The 22,116-nt window shown below is 39.4% G+C and overlaps 3 protein-coding genes across 3 annotated transcripts; all 3 read right to left on the bottom strand.

Annotated features, from left to right (window-relative positions):
- Positions 1 to 3,760: 3,760 nt before the first annotated feature.
- On the bottom strand, positions 3,761 to 6,359 carry LOC131692554 (zinc finger protein 665-like). The gene is made up of 3 exons (XM_058979658.1): positions 6,007 to 6,359; positions 5,112 to 5,906; positions 3,761 to 5,025 (listed from the first exon to the last, which is right to left on the bottom strand). Exons 1-3 carry the CDS (start codon positions 6,264 to 6,266, stop codon positions 4,059 to 4,061), a joined length of 2,022 nt encoding a protein of 673 aa, XP_058835641.1. The 5' UTR covers positions 6,267 to 6,359; the 3' UTR covers positions 3,761 to 4,058.
- Positions 6,360 to 7,263: 904 nt separating this feature from the next.
- On the bottom strand, positions 7,264 to 14,774 carry LOC131687020 (uncharacterized). The gene is made up of 8 exons (XM_058971054.1): positions 14,756 to 14,774; positions 10,174 to 10,272; positions 9,981 to 10,117; positions 9,859 to 9,925; positions 9,659 to 9,757; positions 9,456 to 9,604; positions 7,894 to 9,168; positions 7,264 to 7,812 (listed from the first exon to the last, which is right to left on the bottom strand). The coding sequence occupies exons 1-8, from the start codon at positions 14,772 to 14,774 to the stop codon at positions 7,264 to 7,266; spliced, it is 2,394 nt and encodes a 797-aa protein (XP_058827037.1).
- Positions 14,775 to 16,538: 1,764 nt separating this feature from the next.
- On the bottom strand, positions 16,539 to 19,728 carry LOC131690604 (ATP-dependent RNA helicase DDX42). The gene is made up of 5 exons (XM_058976506.1): positions 19,280 to 19,728; positions 19,125 to 19,209; positions 18,798 to 18,979; positions 17,556 to 18,615; positions 16,539 to 17,495 (listed from the first exon to the last, which is right to left on the bottom strand). The coding sequence occupies exons 1-5, from the start codon at positions 19,594 to 19,596 to the stop codon at positions 16,734 to 16,736; spliced, it is 2,406 nt and encodes an 801-aa protein (XP_058832489.1). The 5' UTR covers positions 19,597 to 19,728; the 3' UTR covers positions 16,539 to 16,733.
- Positions 19,729 to 22,116: the final 2,388 nt, after the last annotated feature.

Raw genomic sequence — 22,116 nt, 5'->3', positions numbered from 1 at the left:
TTATATGTGTGCATACATAGTTTATACAGTTGACACATAGAAGGTATGCGCGCGCGTGATAATAGCATTTCTTCTTCATATGAATTTTAAGCGGTTTGAAGCAAATAGAATTAACGTTTGGATTTTTTTCAGTGTACAAAAACATGTACACATGTTCGCCTGTACAACTGAACCCCATGTAACTTACTCGGTGTTCGTACAGACAGGTGCGTGGCACCAGTTTTCTCTTTTTCACTCATCACTACCTAGCAAATCTAGGGACATGTACTAGTTTTTTACTCACTGTCCTGGGATGTCGGGGAAAACGCTTGATTTGTCATGGTTATCCTCTTCTAAGCCTATTTTTTTATTGAACCTGCGTTTTATTCACTCTGGTTCAGGTCGCAGTTTCGGCAATCACAACTGCAACGTAAAATCACTCTCAAGCAGGGTACGAGAAACAAAGCCACTACTACACTCGATCTTCTGATGTCTCTTTTTATCTCTCGGTAGTACCTTGTTATTTCTCTTTTCAAATTATTTTTCTTACATGGCAATTGAAAAGATAAGCCACTCATAAAGCTTAGATTGCACTTCTAGCATGCCATAAAACTAAAATTGTTACTGTTACTGCTTGGAAGAAAATCTGGCAGCCGGTAGATATCCGTCAAGATTTGGCACATGGCAAATTTTTTAAAATCTCGCTATCAGAATTCTGCTATAATTCTGTTTTCTTGCTTTTTGTGTTGGGGTTTTCGATTGATTGACACCGGTGTAGTGGATTGCACTGGTTTTGCATTTTCTAGCAGAAGTGGCAATGGAACATACCCAGTTTTCTGCACTTCTGTTAGAAAGTGCAAAACCAGTGCACTCCATTACCCCGGTGCACTATCAATCGAAAAGCCCATTTGTTTACGTATTGGATGTTAAATTTCGAAGATGGAGGACAGATCAGGAAACAGTAGCGACTGGCTCAAATGGCAAGTTCCCCATGTTGATCGGAGATTTGCGCCTTGCCTGATTTGTCTTTTCTTTAGGTTAGGGATAAGGAAAATAACGACACAGGGAACATAGACAATACGGAAGTATTCTTTACTCCAAAGGGAATAGACACTTCTCGATTAGCGGATATATCGATATATCGGATATACCCCCGAGGGGATATTGAAATATTAGATCGACAACACCCCCGATGAGTCAATCAAATTCGGCTTAAATTGATTTAGGCTTATAAACTTCACCGTCACTTTTTGGAAGCCAAAGTTAAGTTTGTAACTCAACGACACAGAGAATGTAAACAATACGGAAGTATGTTTCATTCCAAAGGGAATAAAAGACACCTCGATTTGCGGATATATCAACACCCCCGAGGGGATATTTAGATAACAGAACGAAGAGAGATTGTCATTCAAATTCGGCTTAAACCGATTTAGGTTTATAAACTATCGTCGTGACATTTGAAAGCCATAGTTCAGTTTATAATCCAAACTGCCCACGAACGTCAGATAACGTCGGTTCAAGCTCGCTGGGTACGAGCCAGTTTGCCAACTCATGCGTAATACAGTCAGATCAGAGAGTTACATCTAACACCTCTTCTCTGCCAGATCGTGCAAATGATGTGTGATTTGCTACATCAAGTATATGCAATTTTGTGCTGCTTAAACAGTCCATCAATTCGGAGCCTCTCAAATTGATATCTGAGCTGCCTCAAATTATGTGGAATACCCACCCAGGTGCGAATGCGGCGAAACCTATGAAAGCATTTACTTTCTGCAAAAGGTGGGATAGATTCATAGTTGCTGTAAGTCTATGCTGAAGATTAATTTGGGCTACTCGAACCATGGTCCTTAAAATGGAGAATTGTGGTATTAACGGTACTTTTGCAGTTGTTTCGATCCTACCTCACAGACCGTAGTAATGGTTGTTATTGGAAATTGCCCACATGCACTTCTGTCAGGAATAGCCCAGGGAAGTTACTTGGGACCGTTGCTGTTTCTGCTGTACTTCATTGACATGCATTTAGTACTGAAGACTCCTTGTCGGTTCCTCGCCTAAAAGTCCAAAATATACCATCTCATCCGCTCAATCAAGGGTTGCAGATTTCTCCAAAAAATAGCTTGAAACCTTCATTGATTGTGGTATAGCAAGAAACGCATGTCAGGAAATCCGAAGTTGTGCTTGGTGACCGAATGCTCACGAGAGACATTCAGACAGAGTTTTGGCTGCGAGACTAGAATGCGTTCGTTCAATAGAGGGGGAGGTCTCCTTTAGATTGTCCTGGGTTTTTACTCGCCTGATATGGTCACTCCAAGTAATTCTGGCTGGCTCTAGTTAGTGTCGGGCTCCAGTGACACAACCGCTTTTAATTAGATTCGATTGTGTTACTGGAGTCGGATACCAACTAGACTCATCCAGAATTCCGGCTGCACTTGCTCGGAAGAGACCCCGGCGACTGACATATTTCGCAGACGCCGTGTGGCAAGACATCCTAGATTGCGGGCATCGCATGACTGTCGTTCGCTTGGTGCATGTTTGAAGCTCTCCGTTATCTTTTACCAGTCACCAATGGCGCTACCTGCTACCCGCTACACACATGCCAATTTGTCTTCTATTTTGACAAACGTGAAGGAGGATGTTTACACATCCTATCGATAGAAATTTCGACCTGAACACTAACACACCATCCGTACTCACTCACCAACCCACCCAGAACCATCGGTGTAGCACGACCCAGCTACCATTGCTAAACTCTGACATGTTCGATTATGTTACTAGCTTAAGGGGACCTTCTCCTGGATTCGGTGGAAAATCAAAGCTACAAAGCTACATTTGAAATTTTTTGCAGAAAAATGAAGACACGAACTTCTGCTTTTGATCTTTTGTTCGTTATTTATCGATAATTAAAAACTGGCGACTTAAAATGGCGTTTTTCTTAAAACCCGGTTTTTTTATTCTTACGTCAACAATAGGGCTTGTTCTATTGATTTGATTTACTTTATTCAAAAACTGTTTGAAAGTAAGTACTTGTTTGTATACTGCCGCTATAAGCATAACTGTCCCATGTGCTATGGGATTTCATATACACACCGGGACAATTATGCGTAGAGCGGCAGTATATAACATTGGCAGGAAAATTTTTTATTTCTAGGAAATTTTATCTATTTTAATCTAGAGGCCCTGCATTTGACAAAAAAGGACGAGGTTTCGCGTGCAGAGGCCGGCGAGAAAAGAAAATAAATAAATAAAAGGTCAAAAGCAGAAGTTCGTATGCCTTCTCATTTTTTCCACAAAAAATTCTCAAATGTTGCTTGATTTTCCAAACCGAATCCAGGAGAAGGCTCCTTAAATAAATAGAGCTGGATTGTTAGTTTTAGATCCCTATCAGTGTTTAACTGGTGCCAAGACGCCGCCAGCTACTGATGAGGAGAATCTTATACTACGTTCAAACTACAAAGTTAAAGCGTTATAATAATTAGCAACAAGAAAAATGCCATCAAGATAGCGTTAAAACACGTTTCAACTCGTAGTGTGAACGTAGTATTAAACGCAAAATCATACAGAAACTGTTAAACTACTTAAGAGCTACCTGCTACCAGCAATGCTCCCTTGTTGGACGGTTGAGAAACCTCGCTGATATTTTACATTCTTACCTGTTTTTTCTAAAAGCTTAAAGCTCTCTATTGCATTCCTGGAGTTTGATTAGGTTTTTTGCAGCGCCGGAAGAAACTGTAAGTACTGAGGAGCTTACATGTAGAAAATCGTTCCTGTGTTCGTAACTTTGGTAGCAAACAGGAGCGAGTTTTTTCACCGAAGAAACTGGAAGCAAGGAATGTGTACTCTAAAATACACCAATTGTTTCATGAATTTTAATACAATTCTATTTTAACAAAGATGATACCATTGAAGGAAGAACGATTCGATCTGCGAAACGAAAAACTTCAAAAATGGAATTCATCTAGAATTCATCACAGGTACAAAAATGCATTCACAGAATATATGATAAAAGAACAAGATGCTCGATTTTTTTACAAGGCTTCCAATTTTACAGTTACAAATCAACGTCATGCTACTGAAATATATCAAGAATCTTTCCCCTGAGATCCGAACTCCCACGGCGTCACGCAGTCCTGCTGAGTTTGGCCTGAGATACTCCCAGTCGTTGATGGAGCAATATCATTCACACGCGTTTGATCGCCGGTATGAATGCATTTGTGCTGTTTTAAGTGAACGCCAGCATTGAATCCTTTGCCACACACATCGCACTTGTGCCGGTACTCGCCCGTATGAATGGACATGTGTCCGGTTAGGGTATTCTTGAGGGTGAAATCTTTGCCACACACGGTGCACCTGTACGGCCGCTCACCGGTATGGATGCGTTTGTGTTCTTTCAAGTGAGCACCGATGTTGAATCCCTTGCCACACACGTCGCACTTGTGTCGAATCTCACCCGTATGAAGGTACATGTGAGCAGTTAGATTAGATTTGCAGGTATAATCTTTGCCACAAACGTTACACCTGTACTGCCGCTCACCCGTATGAATGCGAGTGTGATTGTGTAGGCTAGTTTTTTGGGTAAAACCTTTGCCACAGATGGTGCACTTATACGGCCGCTCCTTAGTATGAATGTGCTTGTGATCTTTCAAGTTAGTACTGCTAATGAATCCTTTGCCACACACATCGCACTTGTACCGATAGTCACCCGTATGAACGAACATGTGTGCAACTAGATTAGAATTGTAGGTAAACTCTTTGCTACACACGGTGCACTTGAATTGTCGCTCACCGTGGACATACCGATGTTGCGATAGTTCACTACTCCTGGGAAATGCTTTACCACAGACATCGCAACTGAAGAGCCATTCACCACTATGTACCCGGATGTGATTAAGAAGGTTCCTCTTCCGGAGAAAACTTTTTCCACAAAACTCGCATTCGTGTGGTTGAGAGAAAGCGATAGATGAAACGGTCGAGGTTATCAACAAACCGTTGGGAGAGTTTCCGCTATTCAACACGCCGTCTCGCGTGGTGTACGTTATATTGTTCTCGCTGAAAATATGAAAAACATTAAACATATATGATGTGTATCATTATTATACCAGCGAAACAATCAATCAGCTAAAAAAGATTTTCACCTTGACGTTCGCTCACTTGTAAGCATGCAATTATGCTCCTCCAGGCAGTAATTTGTAGAGAATCCTTTATCACACACAACACACTTGTACGGGTAGTCCCCCGTATGGAGCAACATATGTCTCTTTAGAGAACTTTTTAAGGTAAAATCTTTGTTACATACGGTGCACCTGTACTGCCTTTCATCTTTGCCTGTGTGCAGAGTTTTATGTTTCATAAGGCTAGCTTGTTGGGAAAAATCTTTGCCACACACATTGCACTTGTACGGCCGCTCACCAGTATGAATGTGCTTGTGCTCTTTCAGTTGGTTACCGGCATTGAATCCTTTGCCACACACATCGCACTTGTGCCGGTACTCGCCCGTATGAATGGACATGTGTGCGGTTAGGTTAGTTTTGTGGTTAAATTCTTTGCTACATACAATGCACTTGTGCTGTCGCTCAGTTTCATGTAGGAGCATGTGTGCGATCAGACTAGTTTTCTGGGAATAATCTTTGCTACAAACGGTACACTTGTACGGTCGTTCACCCTTGTGGATCAACTGGTGCTGCGAAAGTATGCTACTCTTACGGAATGCCTTACCGCAGACGTCGCAACGGAAGGGCCTTAAGTTAAGATGCACTCGAACGTGATCAACAAGGCGGCTCTTATAGACGAATCTTTTATCACAAAACTCGCATTTGTGTGGTTTTGTAGAATCTGTGGTTGGGATAGGGGACGCTACCTGCAGATTGTTGGATAGATTTCCGTTGATATGCAGATGGTCTCGTGTGTCGCAGTCGACCCATTTACTCTCGCTGAAATCATGAAAAACGTTAGCAAATTGATAATAATACAGCTAACACAACATTAGTCACATAACATCCGAGTTCACATGAATGGAAAGGACAGACTCACCTTTGATCAAGTTGATTGCCCCTTTTAGAATCGATCTTTGTTTGCTTAGAGTTGGGGCCCTTGAAGTGGCCAACTTCATGCATTGAATCAGAATTCGCATTTAAGGAATCGATATTGTGCACGTCGGTATCAACTGAATTAATTATAGTAACACCTACTTTACTTAGGTTTTCTGATGTGCGTTCGGCATTACTGATGCATTCGGATTCCGTTAGATCCAAATCTATTATCTCTGACTTAACCTGCAGGGATGCTTCCATATCACAAAATTGTTTTAGCTACTTTTTTCCCTTTATTTGTTGTGTTATCATTTTCGACAATGGAATACACTGCGGCTAATAATTATTGTTTGTTTTTAATCCATACGGGAGAAACGTCAGATGAAATAAACATGGGATTTTTGATTGATGTGCACCGGTGTAGTGGAGTGAGTGAAGTGCACTGGTTTTGCACTTTCTAGCAGAAGTGTCAATGGAACATACCCAATTTTCTGCACTTCTGTTATGGCGATTTCGCTTGAACCTGAAACTGAGTCAGGTTCTAACCCCAACCGCTGTCAGTTCATACATTTTGACAGCAGTTGGGGTTAGGAACTGACCAGGTATCTGGCATCCCTATCTTTACATACAGAGTTTGACAATAGGCAACATCGTTTTTCCACCGATCGATGGGGGTCAGTTTGACAACGTCAAAATCGCTTAAAATGTCATCAACAAACAATAGTAGCAATAAACAAAAGAAAACAATGAACACTTTAACTGAATTGATGTAAACTAAAGTGCTCCTCGTTCGTATTTAAAATTAATTTCGTTCATTTTGTTACAAGCAAAGTTCTTATGTTGGCTACGAAAATATGACGTCACGTCACCCTCTTGGAACTGACTCAGTTTCGCCTCAAACGAAAACCACATTAGAAAGTGCAAAAATAGTGCAGAGCCAGTGCACTCCACTACACCAGTGCGCATCAATCGAAAGTTCGAAGCTCATCAGCGTTGCCAACTATTTGAAAGAAAAATCTGGCATATTTATAAAAAAAATCTGGAAAAATCTGGCATAAGAAAATCATGATCAGAATTTTTTTCAAATATGTTTATCCACATTTAGCTTTGTTTTTAGCTGGGTTACAAAATTTAACTAGAGAAAAATATTTAACAGTACATTATTTATGTCTTAGGTGTCAAGTAGTTTACTTATCTTTTTGTCTTTCTGTTTTATACATGTTATAATTGAACTTTTTCAAAATATCTTCCACTATATTTATTCCCCCGATGCATCTTTATTGTGCCTGACATATGATTTTGTAGCCAAAATACCTCGCATTGTTTCGGTTTCTAATCTATTCCTCAGTTTGGTTTTATTCAAATTATATGCTGAAAAAAGTCTTTCGACTGAGGCTGACGAATGCGGCAAAATTAGCATACAGGGTATGAAAACTTTGAGTGCTGGAAATGCGAGCTGTCCATCACATCTTTCCATTGTGAGAACTTTCTCCCAAAACGCAGTTGGATCCTTCAGTTGATCATTCGAAAATTCCGAGAAATTAATGTTTCGTACCTCGCGATACTCGTCATCAATTGTTTGGATTTGATCACAACTTATAACATTTGGGAAACATTGCAGCAACGGTAGAAGGGATGTATGTTTCCTACTTATAATGTTGTCCGGGTTAATTATTGTTAAATTGACTAATATACCATCGTTGAAATTAAACCGTTTCAATATTTGATTGGAGAGTGTGATGTAGAACCGCATTATATTTGTTCTGAAGTGGTTTACCTGATCAACCGATATTGATCTATTTGAGACCTGTTGTTGTAATAACAATTCGGTAGCTGTTCCTAGATAGAGACCGTTCAAAGTAACATAGTTTTGTTAATCGAATTTAACCTTTGTTAAGTCATTCAGCTTCTGCATATAATCCGATTTGAAAAAGCAATCCAGTATAGTCCTAAACAGTCGAGAAACGCTAGAATTTAGTATGAGTAACTCTGGAGTTTCGCTCAGAAAGAGCTTGTTCAACTTGTTAACTAAGTTTAAAATGTAGGCCAAAAAAGTAAGGTACAATTTTGTAACCGGATCATTCAAAGTTTCATAAATCGATACTACTTTGATTTTTTCAACTTGATCGACGTTCGTTAAAAATCCGAAATAAATTTTTAGAGCTTCAAAACGATCGAGAATCCTCTGCACTACGCTCTCCAAAGAAAGCCAACGTGTAGCACTGGGGTGAAGCATTTTCATTGGTTTTAATTCGAGTAGTATCTGGATATCATCGAACTTGCTAGTGCGTAGTGGACTGCAGCTTAAATAGTTGTAAATATCACGGCATACCTGTTCAATTCGATCTGGTACGTGTTTACAAGCATAGGACGAGCACAGTGCCATACTGTGGCAAATACATTTGAGCACGAACAACGACGGACAATCTTTTTTTAGGAACGTAGCTAACGACTTCTCAGTACCAGTCATATTGTTAGCACCGTCTGCAGCGTATCCCAATAGATTGGATTGGTAGTCAATATGATCTCTCTTAAAACAGTCTGTTACTATAGTATGCAGTGTTCTTGAATCAGTTTCAATAACCTGAATCAGATCATAGAAACAGTCAGCTACAACCAACTTTGCCTTTCGCCAGAAGAAAGTGCGGACAATCAATGCAAGGGATTTTTTGGCTGCGAGGTCGGTTGATTCGTCAGCGATCAAACTGAATGGCGTTTTCTTCAGATGTGCGCTGAGCTCGTCGTGTTGGCCTTCCCCTAATACGTTAGTGATTATTGCTGTTGCTTTTGTTCGTCCCATTTTCAGTCCTTTAGCAATTTCTGAGTCAGGGCATATACGACGAATACATTCGGCAAAACTTTCAATGTCTGAAGCTGATTTATCGTTTGCTGCTCCCCATGCACACAACTGCAGTTCGGCGTTACGTATTTTTTCCTTGTATGACGTTTTAAGCATTGTCGTAACACTTGGCGTTGCTTTCTTTAATAGACTCTCGTTCTGTTTATGCTTTTGTGTAGTACCATGCTTCTGAAAATCAACAAATCCAGCCGAGCATTTAGAATATTGGTTAGAGCCAGGTGCTAGCCAATGCAACTTAAGCTCCCAGTCTTTCATATACTTTTGAACTGCTTTTTTCTTCTTGGTTCCGGATCGCGTATGCACCTAAAAATTTGAATACGAACACGTTAAAAACTTCAAATAAAGTTCGTACTTTAAAATAAGATCGACAGCTTTACTCCATTGAGAAATTTACGCCAGCATAAGAGAGCCAAGAGTACAAGGTGTTCTAGGAGCTCGCAAACAACACCGAACACTGATTTGAATAAATCTCAAAGCTTGATAATTAACTTGTACATAGTAGTCTAAATTATAATTAAACCATTTGTTTCTTAGATAATTTTAGTTGATTTTGAATTTCTTGCCGTATGATCTGTTATTGCAAAACTAACCTTATGAGCTCGTTCGGGATCAAACGATTCAAGTAACGTCAATTCCTGGTCATCATCTGACGAAACGTTATTACCGCATGGTACTTTGTTCGCAGAGCTCACAACTTGACGTTTAGAAGTTTGAGGAATCGTCATCTCCTGCCTGGCATCTGTAATTATCTAGTATTAGGATACATTTGAAAACAGATAAGATGAATTTATACTTGATACGTCACGCAGAGGTTCGTTCGCAATACGCACTCTCGCAGATTTTTCCGGTACATACACCATTGGAGCGCACGGCTCGTTGACAAAGTCCGTATCTGAAAACGAAATAGGGAAAAAAGAACGTGCTAGTGTGTCATTTGATATGATCCATCAGCAACTGAGGCAGAAATGACGCACAATAGCACTTAATCCTTACCTTTTACCATTATACCAATCCGATTTTCTCCCTCTAATATGCATGTTTCAGCATATTGAGCGCGGTGCTGTTAAGATACGTTAAATTTGAACACCTGCAGTAGTTTGTTTTATAAACCATACCTTCTGAGAGCAATCAGGGTCAGAGGATTCGTCATCCTGGCCATCATCTGACGAAACATCCAATCCAAGCGGTTCTTTGCTCACTATCTCACCTCGAAAATCGTTATCTGGAGGAACCATCATCTCCTCCCTGGCACCTGTGGTAATCTAATATTAGAATTTATGCGATATACGGTGAATTCAAAACCCTTACATGCATCATCAAATCGTGAACCAGTCGCAATGTGCATCTCAACTGGTTGTTCCGGCAAACGCATTGACTGCACGCGTGTCACGTCGACGTACTCCAGTCCTAGTAGCAAAAAATTAATAATTAGAACAATTTGCTACTCTATTACCTTATTCCATTCATCTTAGCCAGGAACAATGTAAATGAAAGGGCGCGTGCATCTTTTCTTCGAATTACATGAAAATATCGAAATATTCCAATGTTTATGTGCAACAACTATCGAGTAGACATGATCATAGTAGATATTGCTTATCATTTATATAATCCCAACAAACATTTCGTGGTTTTATAAACGTTTTAACAGTTGCTTTATTCAGCTCTAGCTGAACATTGGAAGTATACGTGTAATCATATATCGTGTGTTTACATGCTATGATTGATGTGTTTCGGTGATGATAAAAATAAAAACATTTCCGTAGTTAACGTTTCAGCTTACTATATTCAGCTATCTTCAGAAATTTTAACCCGTTCACCTCATGTTCTCACTGTGGCTATCACGTTCTAAGAGTTAGAACGTGATAGCCACAGTGAGAACATGAGGTGAACGGGTTAAAATTTCTGAAGATAGCTGAATATAGTAAGCTGAAACGTTAACTACGGAAATGTTTTTATTTTTATCATCACCGAAACACATCAATCATAGCATGTAAACATCCACAAACGGTGATCAAAACTGCAAAACAATCATATATCGTTTATTCCACCCTTAAACATCCGGGATTTGGAGAATTTATTCAGCTGGTCTGATTAAGACACATGAAAGAACAATTCTTCAGCACGTTTACAGCCTGAAGAAAACCACAGTTCAGCTTTATCAATAAACCTTTTCGTTACCGCTATTCAGCTGAGAGAATTATCATAGGAAAATTGTTAAAAAAGACATTAATTTCAAGTTACACACGCCATCAATCTCTTTGGAAGCCATATTCTTTTATTAGTGTTACGTTACAGTTAGAGAAAAATTGTATTACCTTGTTGGATATCATATCACGTACCTGGATCCGAACCAGAAACCTGTTGAATACTAAGCACTTACCTTACTGTCTGCACCAATCTTGCATACATCGAATGCTTAAGAGTTCACCGATGTACCGACAAGTCTAGGCTGCTGAATAGAGTCTGTACAAAGGCTACAGTAGCCTTCTATAGATTTGAGTGAACCTAGTTGACTTGGGTTCGAATCCCAACCTACGATAATATTTTTATTTCAATTTTTTTTATTTAATAATTTTTAGAACATTCGGGAATTTTAAATTAGATAATTTATTTATTTCAAAAATGATGATTATAGTCGTTTTTGTTTCCAAGGTGAGGATTTATGGTTGTCACAAAATATTTATATAAGTAAAAATGGGTGTTATATGAAAGTGGTGGTAACTGAATGATGGATTGAAGTCATTTATAATTCTAAGGTGGCAATCTCCTCAATTTATTTACCACTCCCTGCCAAATGATTTTCTTTCCATTGTGATTTTTTTTGGTAAGCGGAAGTCGCTGTTCGAATTCAATAGTTTATTTATTTATATCAATTAAGTTCGCCAGCGTGAATAATCATTTCATTGTACCTTTGTTTGCAAGTCGATGGATAGAAAAAAATCATGGTAACAATGCTGGTGTCTAAAATTTATAGCAACATTGGAACAAAAAGTTTCTATTGTGTTCAATATGAGAATATTCATGTTTCACAAGTAAACAGACCGTTTCGAATTAAAAGGTAAATTTACATAAACGAGGGCGCGAGTGATTTGGTAAGCTTGTACATTGAAAAACTGTAAATCGTGTATTTCCCGTGGTGAAAACTCAGTAGATATAAAAAAACTAAATAAACTTTCTTTATTTCTTTATTCATTTATTGATCTATTGCTCCTTAACTGTAATATATGCAAAACATCTCAATTGGAATATACCGAAATAATTAAAAAATCCTTCACATAATAGTAAAAAAATATTGTGTGTGTTACAATTACCTTTGCTAAACACATAATTCAGCTGAAAGTTAAAGGTGGTATAACGGCAAATGTAAAGGTAGAAACAACCTCTTGAAGACATGTAGTGCAGCTTAATGATTAAAGGTAATACTTTTGGTAACAGCATCGTTTATTCAACTCGCAATTCAGTCTAATTAAGATGGTTGAATAAAAGCTTTAATATTGTCGCTACTACATTTATTAGCAGTATAGTTCAGCCTAGTTGGAACTGGCGAATACTGGATTTTAAATAGGCTGAATAAACTGTTAATGTTTAAATAGTTCAGCGAAAGTTTTATTCAGCTTACATAACCTTTAATCTGCTTTAAATCAACACGTAGTCTTATAGTTCAGCTCCTAATGTTTGTTTAAAGAATAATTTTGTGAATAATAACCGTACGCCCGGTTCTGTCAAAAATGTAAGTTTAGCCTTTATATTCCATATGAAAAGAAGGGCCTATGTCGAAATCTCGAAGAAAATGCATGTTTCGCCGTTTTGTTTTCTTTAATTACAAATCGAACTAAAACCATTTTAACTAATTTTCACCTCAATCTTGTAGTATTTTTGTCGCATAATGTCATAATAGCGAAAACGCAGTTTGTTTACATTTGCGATTTAAGCCCTAATGAAAGATCTATGTCGAATTTTCATGTTGAATACTGCTTGTGGCTCACACCAACCTATCCCAACCATCCGTCAAATCCATTCCGGAACCGGATCGAAATCCTGAAGGGATTCAGTATGGAATCTTGCTCAAAGAAAACAACCGATTCCGACTCTATCGGTTGATGCATTTGAGCTGGAATTCATGCTGGAAGTCCGAACCGGTTCCGGACTAGTTTGACTGGGTAGAGGAATAACCGCTGTCAATTCTGTCGAACTCAGCCACAAAAAAACATGACGACAGTAGCGCACCTGGTTTGGATATCCCAACTACCTTCGAAACCGTTAGAGATTTTACACAAGTTGAATGCTGAAGATGGACGTCTGTTCTCTGTGGTTCTGGTGTGCTGGGAATTATATCATAATATATTTCTATTTATTCAGTCTTCGCTTTACACTATGCTCCAGATCGCAGTTACAACCAACCGCAACCATAACTGCAACATATACTCATCCTCAATCGGAATGCGACAAACAAAACATAATACAGTCGAATCTCTCAATTGTACCTTCCGATGGGTTTTTTTAATCTCTCAAGACTCGTCAATATCGATGAAACAATGGTTACCAGCACTTCTTCTCGGCTTAAATCGTCTTTCAATCCGGGACCCGTACAATTCCTTTTGGTGCTTCTGCTTCTACTTGAGTTCTCTTGCTAGTGGCTTTTTTTCGTTTTACTGGAAATCCATTCCATAAAAAGAAAAATAGCAACTATCGTGGAATAATTTCATTGAACGCTCTCTCGAGTTGGGGATCATTGAAATACTACAGGGTCGATACCAGTACTTAATGAGTCGCCCTGCTTGTTAACAGTGCAGTGAATCAAACGAACGTTTCTATCTAAAGTCTGCTGTCTATATGTACCGTACCAGTACTATAAACAACCAAAGCAATCGAATAATAAAATTCATCCCAAGACAGTGTGAACAATAATGCACCGTTACTTTCACCGGTGCGATATCAATCATTCATTTGAAGATGTTTGAAACTCAACAGCAAAATTCAACAGCAAATTTTCAAATGTAGTTTAGACTAACGGAAGTCGTCGTCATACAAACCCACCACACTCGTTACTGATAACGTTTAAAACTTAGCCATAACGGAAAGTTACGCTATGGAAAACAACATGCAATACGTCGTTGTTAGGACCAAGATACCCGTTTATATTGACAATGATATGATTGATATGCGTCTGCATGATGTACACCTGGGTACTACAGTCGTGATTCGCTGGTTGGACATTTTTTAACTGGACCGCTTTTTAGTTGGACCTCCGCTAGTTGGACCATTGTCCAACTAAAAAGCATCTGAACGTCAAAATCTCATGTCAAATTTACTTTGACAATCAATCTGACAGTATTTAGAGATGTGAACATATGCATTTACACTACCAACATCTCCTCTGGAGAGTTTTTGACATTTGTCAATCGGTCCAACTAGCGAATCAAATTCGTTAGTTGGACAAGGCTGTGGCCCAACCAGCGAATCACGACTGTATTAACAAATTTATGACAACCATCATGTCGGAATACGTAAGATGGAATGCTTTAAGGTTGAAACCTGGAGAAAAATTTTCTAGGTATTTCCAACGGTGTTTGTTTCGTGAGAATACGAGTGACGGAACCTATTCCTTCATATCTGAACCAAATACAAATTAATACATATTTGTATTTGTCTGAACTGTCAATTCAAAGCAAAACGCGTGACCAAATGTCAAATCACGCATGAAGGATAGACCCCTGCATGCCCTACGTTGTTACACAAGAAGACACACTACGAGAAACCATGCACACAAACCTCTAACGAAGCAATATCAACTGCAACCATCAAACAGCCCTTTATCAGCATCAACTAAATCGCAAACCACCGGAGTTGCAGCTCAGGCACCAACGAATACTGGAACAAGAGAACCTACGCACATCGTGTCCGATCATTGTGATGCACCTACTACTTCCCAATCAACCCAACCACCGATTATAAAGTAAATAACAAAGAACATGGATACGCGATCGTGACCCGTAGGTTCCACAAACAATTCAAACCAGGTAATCGTGAAAGCCCATAGGATACAATGAACAAAAACGATAAACCGAGAAAAAGCGGACTAAGTGATCCACAAGCAACAAGAGGCAATGGAATAAATAGATCTTCAACGAGAAATAAGATCTTTACGCAAAGTAACAAATCGCATACACAAGATACGATGAATATACAATAAAATTCGATTTATTTATTTTTATTTACACATAGATAATAATAAAAGATCCACGGCTCAGGTAATGCATTGAGACGTGTCAAGTAAATGAAATAGCTAATGGACGATTAACATGCCTTCACGCCTAGACACTGAACAGCGACTAACCGCCGAGTCTAGCATCCTACATTACAGGGAGTATGGAATGTCGCGCTCAAACCAGTGCTGCGAAATTTCAAAATGAGTGCAGAAGAAATATAAATTCCTTCACCAACCAATGCATTTATTTATTTTTTATGAGGACAGTTGGAAGGCAGAAGCTGGCATCTTCATAGGTAGAATGGAAACAAAATTCAGTTTGCTTCTGAAACCGAACATGTCCGAACCTGAATACGCTGTGTCGGGAGAACGAATGACGAGGGAAACGAACCAAACATTTCATTCATCGCGACAGGCATGAAATGAATTTTGTTTTCTTTCAAGTTCACGCAGGGATGTCAATTTTTTCAAGCTCTGGCTCAAACTGATATTATTTACACCAGTTTTCATATAACAATCGATTAAACGGAGAAATTTTTGGTAACAACGGTAGGTTTTGCAGCTCTCAAATCGAGAGATAATGGTTGACATTGGGGATTGCCAGGCATAGCGCAGGGAGCTACTTGGGATCGCTGATGTTTCTGATTTACGTCAGTACTGAAAACTCCTCGTCGGTCCTGCACGGACCATCTCAGCATGAAACGTTTGCTGATGGTGGTGTAGCAAGAACTTTGTAGCCTTTATGTAAATCCGAAAAAGTTCTTGGTGATCGAATTCCGATGAAAGACTTTCTGGCAGAGCTCTTCCTCCCAGGCTCCCAGAACTTTTTTACTGTCGAAACTCTACCTGCCAGACCCCAGAACTTTTTAACTGCCGAAAACATGGGGAAAGGCAATGTCGGTTAAGAGGTCACGGGGGGAAGCAGTACTTCGTCGGTGCTAATAATCTCGATTCGCTAAATATAATAATTATTATTCAGAAAACGCACACTTTCAAAAACACGACCGGTGCTTCCTACGCGCTTTTCCTAAACCATGTTTAAAAGTCAAGCGAAGGTGAAGAAACCGATCCCTAATGTGACAGACCAGAAGGGTATTTCTAATATTTTTTTTTTCATTTTTTGTTTCGATTAACATGTAGCCACATTTTTCTTTTTTATTTTACGGCATTCAATTAGCTAGAGATTACTAAGTAGGGACGGAGACATGTTGGTAGACGAGCAGTTCCTAGTAACTCTGCCTAAGTTCGACTCCTGTCACTAGATGACAAAAGATTAGTCTGTAAGATTCAAGGCCCGTTCCTAATGACCATGGCACTTCCAGCTTTCCGATCTTTTCGTATATTTCACATCCTTACGCTCATTTGAGTACTATGGCTCTAAATTTTCCTAATTTTCTCTGCTTCTCTAGCTAAGTGAATGTCGCCAAATAGTAAGAAAGTTTTAGTTCTAGTTAAAAAACACATCTTTCCAGACATGATGTTTATGAAGACTTTATTTCATACGTAACCGTACGTGCCACGATATTCGGCAATATTTTTCTCAGTGAACTGACCTACAATTGGACACGTACAATTGGATAAACTGTACCGAAGCATAAATACAGACATTTCAGATACGACAGAATCGTGTACAACCCTAATGATAATCCAGTAAACCTTCTTAATTCCATCTACTTTTCTTCTTTCGGGGTTGCTCATCGCCACTCGCTTGCTGCTGGTGTTGGTTGTGTTCGTTTTCACCGCTGTCGTTGCTGGATGCCGCTACAAAGCCTGACATAATCGGCTTCGCAAAGACACCTCCCTCTGGGAGAATGTTTTCCCATGTTCGATCGGAAGAAGCTTTAAACTGTGCATTGTATTGTGCTTTGAAAGTATCACGCATCGCGCTGAGACGATCCATGGGCTGCTTGTTTCCGGATGAAGATGATGAAGAGCCATCGGAAGATTTGAGTGGTCCACTTGGTGCTGGTCGAATCCGGAAACCAAGGCCGGCTCCACCAACATTCAAATTTTTACCTTTGTTATTCTGCTTGAAACGAGAATTTCTGAACCAAGAGCTCTGCATAGCCAGTTTCATTAGATCGTCCGGTACTTCCTGATTGACTCCTTCGAGATTTCTAACCAGATGACCGGCGAATTCTTTGTCTTTGTCCAGCACCAACGTGTATGCCGTACCTTTTTCGCCAGCACGACCAGTTCTTCCGATGCGATGTGTATGAGTGTCAATATCACGTGCAATATCGTAGTTTATTACGGTTCTAATGTGCGGAATATCGAGACCACGAGCAGCTACATCAGTAGCCACCATTATGTCAACTTCACGACGCTTGAACTTGGTGATAACGTTGTTACGATCGGACTGATCCATGTCACCGTGCAGCAGAACTGGCTCGTATTCCTGCAAAATAAGACTGTTCGCCACCTGGAAATTAAAAATTAGCAATTAATATAATACTTCCCAGCTTAGAAGGAAAAAAGATACCTGTTCTGCATCGGCTTTCTTTGTGACAAATATCAGTACACTACCATCAGATAAAATCTGCACTATATTTGCCAATAACCAGTTCCATTTGTGTGTTGGATTACTGAAGAGAATAACATGCTGGGTAACATCCTGGTTGGCTTCTCCGAGATCACCGTGAATAATTCGAATCGGATCAGTAAGGACATCTCTGGCTAACCGTTCGATTCTTTTCTTGAAAGTAGCACTGAATAGCAAGGTTTGTCGGTCAGGGCGGACGTGATTACAAATTGAGCGAACTTGCGGTTCAAAACCCATATTGAACATTTTATCGGCTTCGTCTAACACCAAATACGTAACCCGTCTCAAATTGGTCGCTTTCATCTTGACCATATCGATCATCCGTCCCGGTGTGGCTACTATAATCTCGGCACCCTGTTCCAGTGCCTTGCTTTGTTCCCACTTGGAACCACCACCGTAACAGCAGCAAACACTAATGTTATATACTTTGCCAAATTTTTTCGCCTCCTGATAGATTTGCAGAGACAATTCACGAGTCGGTGCCAAGATCAATCCAATCGGCCCATCACCAGGTCCTAGCTCCTTCTGATCCATAATATGCACCAACATGGGCCACAGAAAAGCAGCAGTTTTACCGCTACCAGTTTTTGCTATACCGATAATATCTCGACCACTTAGGGCAGCCGGAACACCTTGTGCTTGGATCGGTGTTGGCTGAGTGTACTCCGATTTGCGGATCGCCTTCATAAGTGACTCATCGAAGCCAAAGTGAGCAAAACTGGTCACCGGTGCTGGTGGCAGGGGTCCAGTGACACGCACACCGAGAGTTTTACGTAGTTCGTATATCTTTGATTGGCTCAACGCAATTATGTCCTCATGAGGAATGTAGAAATTCTTCTCGAACTTTTCGTATTCTATCTCCGAGTGATATATCTGAGGCAGTGGATCAATGTCACGTTTCTTCGGCGGTGCAATTGGGTTGCCCTCCTCGTCGTATTCAAGTTCCGCATCCGAACCGTCACCGTCCTGGATGCCGGCATTCGGATTTTCTTCCATGTAGCTGAAAAAAAAACAATTGAAGACGATCAAGTGAAAAGGACACATATCGTGACAAGCTCCTTTAAATTAAATTTTTTCGACGCTTTTTTTTCTACATGTACTGTACTGAGATTTCTCACTTCATGCCGAGAAAATCGCGTTGAAAAACAATTTCAATACAAGTTTCATAACTAACAAACTCACCGATAGTAGCTTTCTTCATCATCCTCATCATCGATGTCTCCTCGTACCCCCTTTTTCGGGTCTATATTCGGTTCCGGGATCTTCTTTTTTTCTCTTTCCACTTGCGCTTCAATACCTGCCATGAACGCATCCAGCGGATCATCCTCATCGTCGTCGTCATCGTCCGATTGTTTGCCTTTCCCCTGTATTCCAGCAACATTTCGTTGGTACGAAACACACCGAGTGAATTGGGAACGATAGAAAAAGAGCGTGCAGGTGATGTGTTTTCCCAACCAGATGCAGATATTCGTTTCAGACAGAATTGTTAGTCCAGAAACAATGACTTACTTGTGAATCAGGTGCCGAAGGAGAGCCAGGTGCCGGGATGTACTCCAACTGAGCGGCGGGCTCGTCGTCATCTTCAAAGTAGCTTCTAAAACGGTGTATTGTCGAATAGTGATTAACAAAGCACATTCCTGCTCATCGCTACAGCAGATACTTACTCATCGTCATTTTTTCCTCGCTTCTTTCCCAAGGTGTATTGAGACGAGGTATTGGAAAATGCCGCAATAGCATCCATCGTATGATAACCGTGTTTGGACACACTACCAGCAGTTGGTTGATTGTAGCTTTTTGGTGGAGGGAAACCGGACCCACGACCGCACAGGGAACTTGGCGGAGGAACTGCATTCAGGGAGAAATTCTTTTGCTGTGGTTGTTGTTGCTGCTGTTGTTGTTGCTGTTGTCGACTAACGAAAGAGTTTGCGAGTTGGCCGGAACGACGCATCGAAAAGCTGAAATTTCCACGATTACCACTCATGGTTGTGCTGGTAGAACACGGGAACTAATTAATTTCTAGAATCTTTCGCTATTAGCTAGGGTTTTCACAGTAATTTTCGAGAAATCGATAAACGCCACTAACAACTTCAATTTTCTGTTTTGACAGGTTAACGGGTTCGATTGAATAGGTAGTTTCGGTGTGCCCTAAAAGGTTGTGCCCAACAGGGTTGCCAAAAGTAAAGCTCTATTTTTATCCCAAAAATCTTTTCATCTGTAGGTACACTGAGAAATAAAAACATGCATATAGTTAGCATACTTTCTATTCTCTTCCCACTGAGACGTCCAAAAAATTGTTTCAAAATCGTTCAACACGGGTCCAACGATGGACGTTCGTCGAACGGTTATTTGGAAGTTGTCCAAATTGGTCCAAAGAACGTCCTTCATTAGACGATTTTGAAACTAACCGTTCTTAGAGGGTATATGCTGTGATTTTTATGCATCAAAATTCTGCGTGTAGGCATTTACTTTTCGAAAAATCTGTGTCGTTTACCCGGATAGAATATTACAATAGCATTTACCCTACAAACAATTATAAAACAATAAATATTATAGTTATTACTATTTCAACATTGTTCGATGCCAAGTTCTCACAGTAGATTTACAATAAAATTTCATGTAATAATAAATTTCACTGTTCGGCAAAAAACTGATACAGTGCATTCACATTAAATTTTACTGTTTTCGAGAAAAATATGTATGGAGAAAAATTGATTTTTTTTAATGTTAAGATACATAACCACCCCACAGTAAATTTCACTGTAAAAGTCTATTTTACATTGAAATTTACTGTAAAAACGTTAAAGTTTATTGTTTTTGTATTGTAGCATAACACTAAAACTTACTGTAAATTATTGTAAAATTACTGTACTGTCACAGTGAAAATCATGGTTTTGTTACTGTACATTTCTATTCGGGTAACCTTTTGCTGGATTATCTATCGAGGATCCTGTGGTTTAAGTAGGTCAAACAAAGACCTGTTTACATTTTCGTAAAAAAAACAAAAATCGGTCTGATATCTTACATTAAGAAAGTTTTACTTTGTCGATGTGCACAATGGAAGAATAATATTGTATTATTCATTTAATGACTTTTGTTGATATACGCACCGTTTTTTATATTTTGTTTCAGCAAAATATTTTACTGAAACTTTTCCAGCAAAACAGGATTTGCTGAGAGCTCAGTTTTGCTATTTTTGTTTCGCTGATTTTCAGTGTCCATGCTTTTGGCAAAAAGCAAATCTTTTGAATTTAAGGGGGTAAGGGTTTCAGCGTAAAAAAACACTTTTTGGCGAATTAATTAAATTTAAACATTAAATTTAATCATTCAATGCGTGTTTGTACATGAATTTCGAGCTTGAGCCTGTGCGACAACCCCTGGCTGCTACTGCTACAGCGTGTTTGCACATTAATTTTGAAGGAATGAATGCAATATTTAAAACAAAAGAAATAATTGCAATTCTGACCATGTAATCGTTCCATCAAAACTGCATCTAATACTTTTTGTTATTGTTCTTTCTCTTGCTTATTCAAAAGTGCAATTTATTTGTTGCACGTCTTTTAGCTATTCACATTTGAAATCGTGTTATTTATGAAGAATTCGTAAGCTTGAGAAATTTAAAAAATCATTTAAAAGTTATGCTAAAGAATCCCCCTAATAAACATCGTATGATTTAAGAGCCTAACGACCTGTTCAGGGTATAATCCAAACCATATGTGGAATCGTTGCACTATATGGGTTAAAATTCGTGTATAATTTTTTTTATTAGGGCCAAGAACACCACGCGAGCCGCACCGTGTCTGCTTTGGGTTCCTAGTAAGCACGCGTGCTGTTTTTGGTAAAAGCACGCAAGTGTGCCTGTTCTTCCAAGACTAGTGTGCCGCGTGCTCGAAGAACGTGTTCTCGTAAATGTTAAAAGAACGGGTGCTCGACGAGCACACGAACACGAGGTTAGAAGAACACGGACAGGGCCGAAAATATCATCTCATATTATACCGCGAAAAGATGAGGTCCAATGCTCTCTTGTCGATAAAAGTTGGAGAGCAAACAATTTTACATCGTATGTTTGCTTTTTTATTACTGGTCGAAGTAGGTGAAATATCGCCTTATTCTGTTCACGAATGCGAAAATTGTAAACTGTGGTAGCACATCAAATCACTAAAGGCGATTCCCAAAGCACTATTAATAAAACGCACGTTTTGGTACGTAAAGTTCTTAGCGAACTTTCAAGCTGCTTAAGCTTTAATGGAACTTGAAAGCTGCCTAAGCCACTATTAGTACACAAAACGTATCGCAAAATTACTTAAACCGGGAAGCTTATCCAGCTCCCTTATACGCACTTTTGGTTGCTTGGGTTGCGACCACTGTGCATCGAAGCAATAATTTAACCCATTATAAGGTCTTAAAATTAAGCTAAGAATTAATACCTTGAATGATAAATATTAAACACATACTTGTTTCTTTCGATTAATAATATTCAATAATCTTGGTAGCAATATAGTTA

This window comes from Topomyia yanbarensis, chromosome 3 (assembly GCF_030247195.1).
Source record: "Topomyia yanbarensis strain Yona2022 chromosome 3, ASM3024719v1, whole genome shotgun sequence".
NCBI classification, from domain to species: Eukaryota; Metazoa; Arthropoda; class Insecta; order Diptera; family Culicidae; genus Topomyia; species Topomyia yanbarensis.
The sequence above is the reverse complement of the archived record's forward strand: the minus strand, read 5'-3'. Positions and strand labels throughout refer to the sequence as shown.